This window comes from Herpailurus yagouaroundi, unplaced genomic scaffold (genome assembly GCF_014898765.1).
Source record: "Herpailurus yagouaroundi ecotype Mexico unplaced genomic scaffold, PumYag 222, whole genome shotgun sequence".
Taxonomy (NCBI): domain Eukaryota; kingdom Metazoa; phylum Chordata; class Mammalia; order Carnivora; family Felidae; genus Herpailurus; species Herpailurus yagouaroundi.
The window spans coordinates 3,273,651-3,290,909 of record NW_024412453.1 but is presented as its reverse complement, the minus strand read 5'-3'; the positions used below and the strand labels follow the sequence as shown (position 1 = coordinate 3,290,909).

General features: G+C 37.9%; 1 protein-coding gene across 6 annotated transcripts in view; it reads left to right on the top strand.

Annotated features, from left to right (window-relative positions):
• Positions 1 to 17,259, top strand: part of REXO5 (RNA exonuclease 5) — a 39,920-nt gene that overhangs the window by 20,645 nt on the left and 2,016 nt on the right. For 3 of the 6 annotated variants that reach the window (XM_040458822.1, XM_040458820.1, XM_040458821.1), the window contains exons 12-19: positions 505 to 608; positions 1,349 to 1,469; positions 10,269 to 10,373; positions 10,858 to 10,995; positions 13,604 to 13,696; positions 14,329 to 14,545; positions 14,776 to 14,963; positions 15,935 to 16,053. In XM_040458822.1, coding sequence (XP_040314756.1) covers positions 505 to 608; positions 1,349 to 1,469; positions 10,269 to 10,373; positions 10,858 to 10,995; positions 13,604 to 13,696; positions 14,329 to 14,545; positions 14,776 to 14,963; positions 15,935 to 16,053 — 1,085 coding nt within the window. The remainder of the gene's footprint in view (positions 1 to 504; positions 609 to 1,348; positions 1,470 to 10,268; positions 10,374 to 10,857; positions 10,996 to 13,603; positions 13,697 to 14,328; positions 14,546 to 14,775; positions 14,964 to 15,934; positions 16,054 to 17,259) is intronic. The other 3 variants (XM_040458824.1, XM_040458823.1, XM_040458825.1) reach the window with 3 other exon arrangements.

The following is a 17,259-nucleotide window of genomic DNA, read 5'->3' as shown; positions in this document are numbered from 1 at the left end:
AGTTTGTATCTCACTCTCTACATCACAACTCCCAAGTGGTCTCCCCTCTTTATGGAAGAATAATAAACTGATTTTGTATTAAACCAATAAAAGGTCTTTTTTGATGTTGCCGTAAAAGCCATTCTTTTATCATTTACAAAAGTTGCATGTTCATAAAGAAGTAAATTTTAAATGACTGACTCCATGGGGTCAGTGATGAGTCAAAATTGCCATCCCTTTTTACTTAGCCCTACTTGGCCCTTTTCTGTATTCATATAACAACACCAACAGCTGGTAACAGATTGCCATTCTTGGCTAAGCAGCCAGAAACAATCTGGTAACTATTGAAGCCAGCCTGGGTCTGTGGCAGTGACAAAGCCACTGTCTGCAGAAGCAAAGAACACCACTTGAATGGGTTTTTCTTGGATTTTTTTTTTTTTTTTTTTTTTTTTGCTGTTTTGTTTTTTTAAACCTCAAATGCTTTGCAGGAAATTAGATGGTTTTTACTACTTTATTTTCTTCAAGATTGCAGAACTAAATCTGGAGGCACTAGCTAGTCACCAAGAATTGCTAGCAACAGGCCAAGGGCCAAGAAATACAGCAGAAGTAGTTCAGCAGTCAAACACAAGGTAATATTTTTCAGATCTAAACAAGAACAAAGAGTATATGGTTTCTGACATACAAAACTTGGAGTTTTTTGTTTGTTTGTTAAGTCTATTGAAAAATGTTTACCAATAGTATGAGTAACATTCTTCCATCACAAAAACCATGGAGGGAAAAATACCACCTTTTACCCTAAATAGCATCTATTATTATTATTTTCTAAATCTCGTGACTGCTATTAAAATAACTGTCTCTCCAAACAAAACAACAACAACAAAAAAAAGATATTGAAATGAACTAAGTAGCATTAGGGGAGATGATAGACTTGTGGGTATTTTGATTTCAACAATCACCTATAGCCTTGAGGTATTGCCCAGGTTAGAGGAAAACGAAAAACAGGTTCATAAGGAGTTTGTCACCACACCATAATAAATGTATCAGATCCTTAGAGTATAACCTAAACATTGAGAATTTTTCTTGTTTATCCTTCCTTCCCTTAAATATAGAGCACTACTGTCCAATATGATTTCTACAGTGATGGAATTGTTTTGTATCTCTGCTGTCCAGTAAGGTCCACACTGTACAGTACATGTGATTAATGCAATTGAGGAACTGAATTGTAAATTTATTTAATACTAATTAATTTTAAGTAAAATAGCCACATGTTGCTAGTGGCTCCCTTATTTGACAGTACAAGTATAGAGAAATAACTCTGAGGTTAGGGAAAATGGTGGTTCTTAATCTGATATCTTCAACTTCTTTACAGTGTTTTAGAATGCTTGGACTTAATGGGTCAGAAACTCCTTTTCTTGACCCGGGAAGCAGAAACTAGTGAACTTTCTTCTTCCAGAAACTGTCAAACTATTAAGTGCCTTACAAATAAAGAGGTGAGTGACCTACTTTCTCTTTGAAGGTTGTGTTCCGGTTGCCCTACAGAGGCAGGACTGTCAGCTGACAGTGTCTGCTTGCCGAGCCCACCTTCGGCATCGTACACCACTTTGTATTTCTGGTCTTTTTCTGGTTTATAGAGATGTTTATCTTAGTTTTTAACCTGACTGTATTTTTTTGGTTGTCTCTTATATTTTTTTCTATTATTGCTGTATGTGTAAAGTAGAAGGGATAGATCACAACATGAATTAAAGTCATCTTGTTCAGAAGACCTATATATATATTTTTTTTTTCAATTTTATTTGGAAAGAGTTTTGTAAACTTAGAGAAAATTTACGTGAATGTTCGTCTATACCTTCTAACTGGATTCATCTTCTGTTAGCACTTTGTCCCATTTGCTCTATGTGTGTATATGCTGGCATGCTTATCCTCTCTTGCTATTTCTTTCTACCTCTTTCTATATGACATTTTAATTTTGAAACTATTTGAGTGTAAGTTGCGTATATCATGGCCCTTCCCCCCTCTATACTTCAATGTATATTTCCTGAAAACAGAAATATTCTCTTATATAACCATAATAAATTTCAGTAAATTTAATATTAACACAGTACCTTTCTCTAATTTCATCTGTATTTCAGTGTTTTTAGTTGACCCAATAATGCCTTTTAGCATTTCTTTTCCCTTCCAGGGCCACATACTGCATTTAGTTGTCCTATCTTTTTAGTTTCCCTTAATCTGAATACATCCCTCAACCTTTCTTTTTTCGTGACAGTGGTGGTTTTTAAGTAATACATGTTGCATATCACCTCACCCAGAATGTTCCTTAATTATGAGTTTGTGTGGTGTTTCCCCATGATTAGACACAGGTTATGCATTCTTTGCCAGACTACTTATAAGTCATGTTTACTTTCCAGGGTATCATATCAGAGGCACATGTTGCCCATCTGTCCTTTTTTTTGTGCTGTTTATTTTGATGACCTTAGCAAGATGTTGTCTGCTATCTCCACTGTAGATTTACTACTTTTGTCCCTTACTTCTAATAAGTAACATGAGGAGATACTTTTTTGAAAAACTGATGATTCTTAACCTGTTGTACAGTGGTTTCCAACTCTAGCATTTCCTTCATACTTACTAGTTGTTACTCAGCATTCCATAAGCAAGAGTCCTCCCTTTACCTTATTTATTTATTTATTTATTCATTCAGTGTGGACTCACAGATTCCAGTTTAGTTCAGGACTCATAGATTCTTGTTTAATTATAAATTATAATTTATGATTTTACTACATTGTTTTGGTTTTCAGACTTCCCAGATTTAGCTAATGGTAGCCCCTTCAAAGTGGCTTCTTTGTCCTTGTGACATGCACCCATAATTTTTTTTTTTTTTAGGACTTTTTGTTACAAGATACTTAGTTTCATCATGATATTAGAAACCAAGATCTGGGCATTGGGTATGCATATTGCTACTGGGGTGTCTGTGTTTCTAGACCCTTAAAGCAGACAACAGGAAATAAATGCATATAGATATACATACATGTGCGTGCACACACACACACACACACACACACACACACATAAATATAAATGTATATATATGTATATACATATACATACACATATATATGTATACACCTATTTTAGAAATCATATGTCTATATGAATACCTTTAATTTCAGCCTTTTCGTATAGGGGTGTTCCTTGATTTTCCTCATTCTATATTTGAATCTCCCTTTATCCAGTGTGGGAACATTGGCTCCCAACAACATCAACATTTACTCATTGCTCAAACCTAAACTATATCCAAAATAGTTGTAGAATTGTTGCACCCAAATCACTGTAGAATTAGTTAAGAATTTGAAGTTCAGTCTCTTCCTTATCCTTCACCCCATTTACAACAGTTGGAGTATTTTTCATTTATAAGTTACTTGGTTTTTCTCACCTATAGGTTAGCTGTATTTAAAATATAGTTCAGTTCAATTGTTTCATTTTGCTTTCAGTTTTAGGCTTTTTTCCCTCTTGAATCTTTATTGATTTATTTTTGGGATCTGTAGAACATTAATGTGCCTCCCAAGGCAAAACTACCAAAAAGTATATACTCAGAGAAGTAGAATTCCCTTACATATCTCTGTTACCTAATCCTTCCCACTACCTCATGTAAGTAAATAACTTTGTTATTTTCCCATTTATACTTCACTTCCCCCCCTTTTTTTTTGTAAAGAAAAGCAGATATTTCTCTTTATCACACAGAAGTTAACATACTATATAAGCTCTTTTGCAGTTGGCTCTTTCTTCTTAACAGTATATCCTAGAAATCATATCAATTTGTTGAGGATCTTCTTTATTCTTTATTATAGCTACATCATACTCCGGTATGTTTATGTACCATAGTTTTATTTCTCCTTTTCCAATTCTCATGTCCCTAATTTTTTTTTTTCTAAATGCTTTGGCTAATGCAGCCAGAACAGTGTTAGGTGAGGTCATTGATTTGCAACTGTTCTTTTTAACTACAGGTATTTTAGAGCTATAAATTTCCCTCCAAGTTCTATATTTAGCTGCATCTTAGATATCTTGATAAGTTTTGTTTTCATTTTCATTCAGTTCAGAATTCTTTTTAATTTTGCTTTTGATTATTTCTTTGGCCCATGGCATTTTAGAAGTGTGTTATTTAGTTTCCATTTAATAATTAGGTATCTTCCTGAGATCTATTACTGACTTCTTAAATTATCTGTCATCCAAGAATGTACTTTCAATTACTTGAATCCTTTTAAATTTATTGAGAGGTGGAATCTCCAACTATAACTGTGGATTTGTATGTATACTCTTGGAGTCTCATTAATTTTTGCTTTGTGTATAATGAAGCTTTGCTATTAGACCCATAAACATTATGCATTATGTCTTCCTGATGAATTGGCCCCTTTATCATTACAAATAGGCCTTTATCCCCAGAAGCATTTTCTATTCTGACTTATACTTTGTCTAATATTAATATAGCCCCTCCTGCTTCCTTTTGATTACTGTTGTCATGGTACATATTTTTTATTTTGCATTAGTCTATTTGTATCTTTATATTTAAAGTGGGTTTTTTGGGGTCCCTGGGTGGCTGGCTCAGTATCTGACTCTAGATTTTGGCTCAGATCATGATCCCAGGGTCATGGGATCGAGCCCTGCATCAATCCCATGCAGCTGAGCATGGAGCCAGCTTAAGAACCTCTCTCTCTAAAAAATAACTAAATAAGTAAATAAATATTAAGAAATCTATGTTTAAAAAAAATAAAACAATAAAGTGGGTTTCTTGTAATAATCAATTAGGCTTTGCTTTTTTGTTCAATCCAGTAATTGTTGCTGTTTAAATGGTATAGTAGGGTTATTTGCATTTAATATGACTATTGATATTGTTAGGTTTAAATCTCTTATCTTGCTGTGTTTTCTATTTGTCCCATCTCTTTTTTTTTTCCTATTTCTTCTTTTTCCTTTGAGTTAATGTGGTATTTTTTATGATCATTTTATCTCTTTTGGCAGTGTATTAACTATGACTCTCTGTTGTGTTATTTTAGTGGTTGCTTTAGGATTTATAACATATCTTTAACTTGTCCCAATTTACCTTAAGTGATCTTCTACTATTCAACATACAAGAACCTTACAATTGTATATTTGCATTTTCCCCTCCTGGCATGATGCTGTTGTTGTCATCATTCATTTTACTTCTACATGTTATTATTTTACTTTAAATAGTTATTTTTATTTATGTTTAATGTTTGTTTATTTTTGAGAGAGACTACAAGCAAGGAAGGGGCAGAGAGAGAGGGAGACACAGAATCTGAAGCAAGCTCTAGGCGCTGACCTGTCAGCACAGAGCCCAATGCAGGGCTCAAACTCAACAAGCCATGAGATCGTGACCTGAGCTGAAGTTGGACACTTAACCGACTAAGCCACCCAGGTGCCCCTAAATAGTTATTTTTTAAAGGGATTTTAATTTTTTGAGAAACTCCTATAGTGTTCACTCACCATAGTGGTTGCGGCATTTTACACTCCTACCAACAGAGTTCATAAGAGTTCCAACTTTTCCACAGCTCTGCCAACACTTTTACTTTTTTTATTAGTAGCCATCCTAATGGCTACTATGAGGTGATAGCTCATTGTATCTTATAATTAGTGATGTTGAACATTTTTTCTTTTGTCACTTGTATATAATCTTCTAAGAAATGTCTACTGAAGTCCCATTTTAAAAAAAATTTTTTTTTTTAACATTTATTTATTTTTGGGAGATGGAGAAAGATAGAGCATGAGTGGGGGAGTAGCAGAGAGAGAAGGAGACACAGAATCTGAAGCAGGCTCCATGCTCCAAGCTGTCCGCACAGGGCCTGATGGCGGGGCTCAACCTCACAGACCACGAGATCATGACCTGAGCTGAAGTAGGACACCTAACCAACTGAGCCATCCAGGTGCCCCTGAAGTCCCAGTTTTTAATTGTTTTTTTTTTGTTGTTAATATTTTAGGATTTTTTTTTAATGTTTATTTATATTTGAGAGAGAGAGAGCATGAGCGGTAGAGGGGCAGAGAGACAGAGACAATCTGAAGCAGGCTCCAGGCTGTGAGTTGTCAGCACAGAGCCTGATGTGGGGCTCGAACTCACAAGCCGTAAGATCATGACCTCAGCTGAAGTCGGACGCTCAACCAGCTGAACCACCCAGGTGCCCCTACGTGTGCGCGCACATGTGTGTATGTATATATATATACATATACATATATACGTATGTACATATACATATATATGTGTGTGTGTGTATATATATATATATATATATCTCCAATATGTTTACTTCCCCATCAGATACATGATTCGCAAACATTTTCTCATTCCATAGGTTGCCTTTTCACTCTGCTGATTGTGTGTTTTAAGGAACTAAGTAGTCCCATTTGTCTATTTTTGCTTTTGTGGCCTGTGCTTTTGATGTTATACCCAGGAAATCATTGACAAATCCATTATTATGAAACTTTCCTCTATGTTTTCTTCTAGGGGTTTTATAGTTCTGGACCTTACCTTTGGGTGTTTAATCCATTTTAAGTTAATTTTTATAGATGATGTAAGGCAAGGTTCCAACTTCCCTCCTTAGCATGTGGATATCCAGTTTTCCCAGTACCATTTTGTTAGACTATATACTTTTGTCAAAGATCATTTGACCATATACTCAAGGTTTTACTTCTGAATTCTATTCTGTTCCGTTGTTCTAGATGTCTGTCTTTATGCCAGTGCCATGTCCCTCTTTTCCTCTCTACTGTCTTCCTTTGTTTCCTTTGTGATTTTTTTTTGTAGTGACATATTTTGATATCTTTATCATTTCCTTTTGTGTATATTCTATAAATATTTTGTTTATAGTTATTACAACTACCTAAAACATCTTAAAGCTTAATTTTAGTTGCATACAAAAACTCTACTTTTATAAGCTCCACTCTCCCCATTTTATGTTATTGATGTTATAAATTGCACCTTTATGTAAAAGATGTAGCATAGGGAATATAGCCAATGATATTGTATTAGCATTGTACAGTGATAAATGTAGTGAGTGTAGCATAATGTAGAGAGATGTTGAATCACTTATGTTGTACACCTGAAATTAATGTAACATTGTATGTCAGCTATATTCAAATTAAAAAATTAAAATAAAAAAACAGGAAAAGTTACCAATAAATTAGAGTTTGAAAATGATTAAGTGAATGCATTTAATAATTAGTCAATCACATCTATATAGATTATATATTCATTAACATAGGAATAGTTATTTTTTCATGTTTTTGTCACTTAAATTTTGAATTAGAATTAAAAGTGAATTGATAGACCAAGATTACCGTAATAGAGGTTACTGTATTTGACCACGTGTTTGCCTTTACTGGAAACTTTGTTTTCATGTGGCGTCTTGTTGCTGTCTAATGTTCTTCCATCATGAAGGACTCCCTTTAGCCTTTCCTGCAGATCAGGGCTAGTTGTAATGAATTCTGTCAGCTTTTTTTTTTTTCCCCTCCATTTTTGAAGCAGAGTCCTGCTGGCTGCAGTATTCTTGATTTTTTTTTCTTTAGCACTTTAAATATATCACACCACTCTGCTGGCCTGCAAGATTTCTGCTGAAAAATCCACTGATAATCTTAAGGAAGTTCCCTCCTATGCAAGGAGTTGCTTTTCTCTTGATGTTCTCAAGATTCTGTCTTTGATTTTTACTTTTGACAGTTTGATTGTAATATGTCTTTGTGTGGGTTTCTTTAGATTTATTAGATTTATCCTGGTTGGAGTTCTTTGAGCTTCTTGAATTTCAAGGTCCATTTCTTTTTTTCAGATTTGGGAAGTTTTCAGCCATTGTTACTTCAAAAAAAAATTTTTTTTTTTCAACGTTTATTTATTTTTGCGACAGAGAGAGACAGAGCATGAACGGGGGAGGGGCAGAGAGAGAGGGAGACACAGAATCGGAAACAGGCTCCAGGCTCTGAGCCATCAGCCCAGAGCCCGACGCGGGGCTCGAACTCCCGGACCGCGAGATCGTGACCTGGCTGAAGTCGGACGCTTAACCGACTGCGCCACCCAGGCGCCCCAGCCATTGTTACTTCAAATAAGCTCTCTGTCCCTTTCTCTCTTCTTCCAGGACTCCATTGTATGTACATTGGTCTTCTGGATATTGTCCCATCTTAGGATCTGTTTGTTTCTTTTTTTTTTACTCTGACTTGATGATTTCAAGTGATCTGTCTTTACATTTGTTAATTCATTCTTCTGCCTAATCAAGACTGATGTTGTACTCCTTTAGTGAATTTTTCAATTCACTTACTGTGTTTCCAGCTCCAGGATTTCATTCATTTTTTATGGCTGCTCTTTGTTGATATTCTCATACTGTTCATGCATCATTTTGCTGATTTCCATTAGTTGTCTGTGTTGTTCTCTTTTAGTTCATTCTGTGTTTCTTTAGGTTTAGTTTCTAGAATTTTATTTTGTTCATTTGGGCCATTTCCCCCTATTTTTTGTATGCCTTGTGATCTTCTTTGTTGAGATCTAACCATTTGGAAAAGAACCAACTATCTCTGCCATCATATGGCTTGGCATCATGGAGCAGAAGACTTTCGGTAAATAGCCTAGCTAGAGGTTCCAGGACCTCTCAAACCAATTTGAGGATGTGTCTTCTCAGAGCTTACATGAGTACTTTTAGTTATCTCAGATTCCCTAAGGAGCTTGTCTGTTTCTTCTCAATGCTCATAATCTCTTACCCCCTTTGGCATCTGCCTATGAAACTGTGGCTCTAATGTGCTATGGTGATTGCATTTGCTTTCACTGGCTTCCAAACAAAGCTGCCAGTCCTAGTCCTGTTAGTTCTCTACGTCAGGTGAGACAGAAACTAGTCCCTCAGCGACCCTAGACTAGCCATAAAATTGGATGCAGAGTCCACTCTTATTTCCATCCAGTGGGAGGATCTCCAGTGGATCCTTCCTAGGATGGGGAGTAACATAGGTAGGCACATAAAACTGCATATTTTCCTTTCCCTTTTGCTGAAACCCCTGGGTTTTTTTGTTGGTCTTGGTGCTGTTGCTTCTCAACTGGTTTCTAGAGTTCTTGCAAAGGTATTCTGGTCTCTTTGTTATTGTTAACTTGGTGTCTTTGTGGAAGAATGAGGGCCTGAAGCTTCCTACTTTATGACCTTACTGACATCACTCCTTTTCAGGAATTTCTAAACAATGCTGCCAGTACCATCAGTGCTGTGAATCAAGTGAGACAGAAACTAGTCCCTGAGGCAGCCTCAAGACAAGCCAAAATGTTGAATCTCCCAGTGTGGGGAGGTTTCCTCTGAGTTGTACTGTGCTAGGTTGGATGGGGGGAGGGTTATGAATGAGCATGCAAAACACCACAAATTTTCTTACTCCTTTCCATAGAATCCTTTCTTGATTTTATGTTGGTCTAAATGCTGTGGCTTCTCAACTGGTTTCTCACAGAATACACAAAAGTATTCTGGCCTATATTGCTAACTTGGTGTTTGTGGGAGAGTAAGGGCCTGAAGCTTCCTTGTATTGCACTTTGCTGATGCCACACACACACACTCTCTCTCTCTCTCTCTTTTTTTTTTTTTTTTAAGTGCTTATTTTGAGGATGATACTGTGCTGGAAAGAATAAGGAGTTTATAATACTCTTGGGAGAGGGTGGCATTAGTCTTATTATCTTTCTGCCAGGATCCTTAATTTCCTCCCGTATTTCCTTCTTTCCCTTCACTGCAGTGTCTCTAAGGAGGTATTACCTCTTCTCTATAGATCTTATCTTCCCCAAAAGCATTTCTCTGAGGCTGCCAAGCTTCTTCCCTTTAGTCAAGTGTTGTGAAATATCAAATTCGTGACATGTGTTCATTATTTTGGCTTTCAGTTGTGCTTTTTCTTTTCAGGGGTGATTTTGTTTGTACTTCGTCTAAGACTTCCATGCCTCTTGATTTCTTTCCAGTCTTTTAAGCCTCCTCTCCTTGCTGTCTTTACTCACAGGCTTTAACAGTATGAAATGGTGGGAGCTCTGTTGGGATTTAACTTATTTCTTAGAGATAATTTGGTTATAGTAATCTCTTTTTCTTAGTAATCCTAAAGGCATGAATCCTCTGTGATGTTAATCATTCTCTTTACTGTTTTCTAGAAAGTTGTATGGGGTCACCACTTTCTTCTAGACCTTAAAGTCAGCCCCATATTGCTTTTTAATATGGGTAAAAAAGGCAACCTTGTTCATATTATTGTGGCTCACTTCTAGGAGCCACTAGGTTCCTGCCTCATCCAGGCTTTGCTGTTCTCTGCAGGTTCTTGAGCAGGCCAGAGTGGAAATCCCTCTGTTTCCCTTCAGCATCGTCCAGTTCTCTTTTGAACCTTTTTCATACAAACTCACTGAGGAGATGAACAAGAGGGTAAGTAAATGAGTTGTGCCAGATGATTTACTTAATGAGTTATAATCTCTCTGCATAAAGGAAAGTAATGCATACCTTATTATGTTTGCTCTATATTTCTCCATTTTCTTTGTATTAATATTTTGGAAAACACATTTTTATAAAAATGGGAATCAGACTATGTATACTATCATGCAGCTTTACGTTTTCATTTAAGTGTATCATGTACATCTTTTCATGTCAGTACACAATCTTTGTTTTTAACGGCTGTATAGTATTCCATTTGTATACCTGTTATTTTCATCATTTGTGCTTTATAAATTTTTGCTATTCCAAATAGTGTGGTCATGAAATCCTTGTATACAAATCTTTGTGCATTTGGCAAGTGTTTGTGTTAACAAATTTCTTGAATCAGAGTTATCCCATGTTTTGACTCACGATTTTTTTAGATTTCATTTAATTCTCTTACCACATTCACCTCCTTGCTGTATTGTTTTTCTTATAGATGAGGAGCAAGTGGACAGAGATGTCAACTGTTTATGCTGGGCCATTTAGCAAAAATTGCAACCTCAGGGCTGTGAAGAGGCTTTTTAAGAGCTTTGGCCCAGTCCAGTCAATGTCTCTTGTTCTTGAAACCCATCAGGTAATGAAACAGGAAAACTTAGATTTTCACCTTTAGATTAGTGTTGGAAATTCAGATGTCTACTGGGGCCATTCAGGTAACAAATATTACTGATGTGAGCTTGATTGTCACCAACTGGAGTATGAGTCATGCTCTGTTTGATGAAGCAGTTCTTGACCCACAAGGATGTATACCTAGTATTGCCAACCCTCTGATTTTTTTGTTTTGTTTTGAGAATCAAGAAATCTACCATCTTCCATGGGGCACCTGGGTGGCTCAGTAGGTTAAGCATGACTTCAGCGCAGGTCACGATCTTGTGGTCCGTGAGTTCAAGCCCCACATCGGGGTCTGTGCTGACAGCTCAGAGCCTGGAGCCTGCTTCAGATTCTGTGTCTCCCTCTGTCTCTGCCCTCTCCCACTCACATTCTGTGTCTCTCAAAAATAAAACATTAAAATTTTTTTTTTAATAAAAAAATCTATCTTACAAAGTGATCTAAGTACAGAATCCTAGATATTTAAAATGTGCTTTTTCCTAATCTTTTATTAATGTCTTTCCTATACCTAAAAATATAAATAGAAATATCCCCTGGAAAGATGAACCTAAGGGATAAAAAAGATATGTCAAGGGACTGTAATTTCTTGCTAGAAGTCTTGATTTTTGTTTCTTTTTGGTAAAATCTACATAAAATTTGCCTTTTTAGCTGTTTTGAAATGTACAGTTTTGTTACTAAGTACAGTAGTACCTCTTTATCCACAGTCCAGAAGCACTTGATCTTCTTCCTAACATATGTATCGTCAGAATATCAGTAGTAACCTAACCTCACAATGCCTGTGGAAGTCATTCACCTCACTTCATCTTAACCAGTAGGCATTTTATTGTCTCACATCATAAGAAGGATAAATACAGTAGAGTATTTTGAGACAGAGACCACATTCACATAACATTATTACAGTGTACTGTTATATTTTATTATTATTGTTTTAATGTTTTACTGTGCTTTTGTAAGTTAAACTGTATCACAGACATTTATGTGTAGAAAAAGACATAGTATATACAGGGGTTCAGTACTATCTCTGGTTTCAGGCATCTACTGGGGGTTTTGGAATGTATCTAGAACTTTTTCATCACTCTGAACTGAAACTCTGTGCCCATTAAACAAGAATTCCAGTCCTTCTCCCCCAGACATGGTAACCACTATTGTGCTGTTTTTATGAATTTGACTAGTCTGTTATACATCACATAAGTGTACTCATACAGTACTTGTCCTTTTGTTTCTGGCTTATTTCACTTAGCATGATGTCTTCAAGGTTCATCCATGTAGCATGTTTCAGAATCTCATTCCTTCCAAAGCTAAATAATATTCCATTGTATGGATGTACTACATTTTGTTAATCCATTCATCTGTTGATGGACATCTGGATGGTTTCCTTTTTTTGGCTACTCTGAATAATGTTTCTGTGAACATGGATGTACAAATATCTATTTAAGTCTCTGTTTTTAATTCTTGTGGGTATATACCCAAAATTGACAATTCTATGTATAATTTTTTGAGGAACTGCCATACTGGTTTCCCCAGTGGCTCCACCATTTTACATTCCCTGAGTGCCAAGGGTTCCAGTTTCTCCATATTCCAGCTGACACTTATTTTTTCTGTCTCCCTTTTGCATTTCTATCTCTCTTTTATATGTCTTCTTTGGAGAAATACCTATTATCTATTCAAGTCCTTTTGCCCATTTTTAATTGGGTTGATATTATTGAGTTTTATCAGTTTATGTATTTTAGATATGCTTTTTTTTTTTGAGAGAGAGAGAGAACAATTGCAAGCAGGGTGAGGGGCAGAGGGACAGAGAGAATCTTAAGCAAGCTCCATGCTCAGTACAGAGGACACAGGGATCGATCCCATGACCCTGGAATCATGATCTGAGCCCAAATCAAGAGGTGGATGCCAAACTGAGGGAGCTACCCAGGCGCCCCTAGATATGAAGTCTACACTAGATACGTGATTTGCAAATATTTTCTCCCATTCTTAGGGTTGCTTTCTGACATTGTTGATAGTGTCCTTTGATGTACTTCTTAATTCTGATAAAGTCCAATTGTTTTATTTTCTTTTGCCAAATTAGTATCATGAAGCTTTTCTCTGGGAGCACTTTAATCTCCATGATGATGCTATACCTCAATCATTAAGCAGAAAAGCAGTCAATTTGAAGATGCAGCCTATCCACTGGAAGCACTTAACCTCCCCAAGCTTATAAGAAAGGTGCCTGTGTGAAATTAAGCTAACAAGACAAAATTAGTCTCTGTGACTTGCAATGAAGACTTTAGTGGTTCATAATACATAATATGAAAAGCAAGTTGGGTACTAAAGATTTATTAGTGCTTTGCTGATACCACCCAGGAAGAGAAGGCTTCAATTTTAAATGACTAATAAAGGTTACTTATTGTCTGAGAAATCACTTAACGAACCTTGGTGATTTTACCTAAAGGTGATCTGCGATCACTGTCTAGCCCAGCACAGCAAAGAGAACATTTATTCTGATGGCTCTGGCCAGTAGTTTAGGGCCCTTTCCCAGTCCCTTCTTTAATAGTTTGAGCCTAGAAAGCAAAGATAAAATCTTGTTTTTTCTGCAGCCACATCTGTGTATTCAGTATGAAGTTCTGGAAGCTGCCCAGCTGGCCATAGAATCCTTGGATGGCATTCTGGTAGAAAGTATGTGCATCAAGGTAGGGTAGTCAGAGAAAGCAAAAAGCATCACCCTTCAATCAGCCCTGACCTAGCATGACCTGTATTTACAGTACCCTAGTGTATAACACCACCTTGAGAAATGCCCTCAAGAGGCCCAACAAACACAAGACTTTGTGTTATGGAAAGCCTTCAGCCAAGCCCAGCATTCTTCTAGCAGTGACCATAAAACATGACAGCTTTTGTTCTTGTCATAATCAGCCTGGGCTACATTGGGGTCTTCCTTGTACTCTTTATCACTACTTAGACCTCAAAAGGCTTATTCTGGATGTTTTTCCATAGCTGCCCTTTCCTTTAACTTTTAAAGAGATCAAATGGTGTCTTTAAGTTTCTTATGCAAATAATTTCATTGGGGTAGAAATTAGGGAATTCATTTCCATTGCAGGGTGTTCAGGGGAGGAGGAAAGGGAGGAGAGTAAGTTTACACAAAAATATTTTCATTTATGTATTATTTATCTAATACAGAAGTCTCTACCATAGTCCTCTGCAGCATTTATCATTAACCTCTTTATATAGATAAGGAAACTGCAGAATTAAGTTACTTGCCAGTATATAATAGGCCTCGAAGTTGAAGTAGTGACTTGCTACCACTAATACCATCTTCCTTGGTTAGGTGCAGAGGCCTGTGACGGAGCTCACTCTTGACTCTAGCACTCTTGTGAAGGAGCTAGAACAAGATTCTGAGAACCGAGGTACTATATACCTGTCTGGAGTGAACCAAACCTTTAAAGAACACCTATTGCAGCAGTCCAACATTTTCCTTGGCTTGGAAGCTGTGATCTTGCCTAAAGATCTTACAAGTGGAAAGCAAAAAAAATACTGTTTCCTGAGTAAGTCTAAACTACACAATGTAATCTTGGGGTAATGATATTAGGGATGGTGATAATGTGAGGTCAGAAAAGGTAAATGTTCACCAAATAAGCCCTCCTAGGGGGCTGGACCAGGTCAGCAGCTGATTCTGCCCTCTCCTGGCCCTGGCAAGCTCCAACCTGGATGGGTACCATGGGGACCAGGCTTTTTAAAGGCCCTTAGTGACAGAAGGGGGTATTCTTGCTTTCAGAATTCAAAACTTTTGGCAGTGCCCAGAGGGCTCTCAACATTCTCAAAGGCAAGGACTGGAAGCTGAAAGGCAGGCATGCCTTAACCCCCAGGCATCTCCATGCTTGGCTCAGGGGCATACCTCCTGAATCAAGAAGGACCCCAGGGGTTCGTGTCATACCTCCCCCTTCAGAGCAGCAGGCCTTACAGGTGAGTGAGTGAGTGAATCCTGGGGTCAGAGGGAAAAGGTAGCGGTCTTGGTTCACTGTCTCTAGGCATTGATTGGCCTTCTGATGTTTACGGAAGTTAGGAGTCCAGCTCAAGTGACACTTAAAGCCTTTGAGCTTTTTTTTTTTCCCTTCCCTGGCACTAGTTTTATTTCATTCTCCAGCTTCTTCCAGACCTAAACACATTTTTCTTCAAAATGTCTTACACTTTTGCCTCCTCCATACCTGCTAAAATCAGGCTTTTAATCCTCCAGATGGCTCTCAAGGTACTTTGAGGGCCTTCTAACATAGGAGGAGGTTAAAGAGCTGGGCACGTCTTTAGTAATTCAAGGCTTTTCTCAAAGTGTAGTTACATATACAAGATGATTTTTAGTGGTCATAGATGGACTTTTTATCCCCCCACTTATATATTAAGATCTTGTTTTTCTAACACTAAAGTATACACGGCAATCACGCTGAACCTGTGACTTCTAGATAAATTATTTCAGTGAGGTGAGGGAACAAACTGACTCACTGTTAAAGAAAAATATTAGAGGGATACACAAGCAGAGGGTGAAGATAGAAGGTGAATGGCTGAAGTTTGGGGAACTCTATCCTAGTCTAATCTCCCACCCTTAAGAAATAGAGGCCAGAGCTGGTGAGTGACTTTCCCAGGTCACAAAGATACTTCATGACAGGAGCCAGACTCCTTAGTCTGGGCCTCTCATTAGTGAGGTGGTTCCCCAAAGTCAGGGCCCTGGAAGACCCACACAGAATACTCCTACTAAACTGACCTGTGGACTAGGGATGCAGGGATGGACAAAGAACCCTTAAGTATGGGCTTTAGCTTCATATAGAGGATTTCCGTAGAGCCTTTCCTGGGACCCCACAGTTCAAACCCTGAAAAGTTGCAGCCTCTCCACAGGTGAGCATAGGGTACTCTGGCTGAGTGTTAACACATGACTTTTATTGTAGGTTCTGAAGGTGGACCACCCAAAGATAGCAGCCTGGCGCTGGGGCCGGAAGATAGGAAAGCTCTACCACAGCCTGAGCCCGGGCACTCTCTGCCTCATCCTATTGCCAGGAACCAAGAGGTAAGGACTGAAGGGTTGTCCCTTCATGATTCTGGCTCCTGAACTTCAGCCATTGGCCTTCTGTTGATGTTCTCTTTATCCATTTTACATGTATATGTCCTACAATTACTGTTTTTAGCCCCACAAGGAGATAGCTCATCCCAGTTTAAAGCCAGAGGTCTTAGGGCCTGCAGCCTCTATAGGACAGGAGGCATCTGCCTAAGTCCACTTGAGTAAAAAGTCAAAAAATTCTAGGGAAAGGCCTAGACCAGATATGATCTTTCTCACATTTCAGGTGTTCCTGCCTTCTCTACCATCTCCCTCTTTGCCAAAGAGAGCCTGTTTTGCTGATTCTAAGCCTGAGGAATAATGGACCAGAACTCTGGGTCCAGTCCCAGCTCTCCTGATAGGTGGTCAAGCCACTCATGTATCTCTTGACAGGTGGTCAAGCCACTTTCCCACTGTGGGTCTCAATTTCCCTTTGGTAAAATGAGAGATTTGGGAGTAGATCAGTGTTTTTCAAACCTTCCAACTATAAAACCTTTTCGTTAAAAGAAAAATTGCTGGGGCGCCTGGGTGGCGCAGTCGGTTAAGCGTCCGACTTCAGCCAGGTCACGATCTCGCGGTCCGGGAGTTCGAGCCCCACGTCAGGCTCTGGGCTGATGGCTCAGAGCCTGGAGCCTGCTTCCGATTCTGTGTCTCCCTCTCTCTCTGCCCCTCCCCCGTTCATGCTCTGTCTCTCTCTGTCCCAAAAATAAATAAACGTTGAAAAAAAAAATTTTTTTTAAGAAAAATTGCTGTTAAATCCTAATGCTAAAGATAGGCAGTTCTAGAATGAGTGAGTGGGTAGTTGGATGAGCATATATATTGGGGGAGGGGGCAAGGGGGGGCTGTAGCTCTTTTGAACAGTTTGAAAATCACTAGATTGTATTTACTTCTGAAAAATTTCCTTAAAATTTTGACATTCTAGGATTCTTTTCCAGTCCCAAGGTCCCAGATGGCAGAACATGAATGCCTCAGGCATTAAAACATGGGATCAGACGTTAATTTCCTGTCATAAAATTCTTGTAACATGCATCTTAGGGCCACTAGTGAGATGGGCTACCTTTTGGGCAGCTTGAGAGAATTGCTTGAGAGGAACAGAAGCTGCCATTAAGTCTTTACATTTAAAAAAAAAAAAAAAAATCTTAGACTGATATACTTTAAACAGGCTTTTGTGGAGGTTAA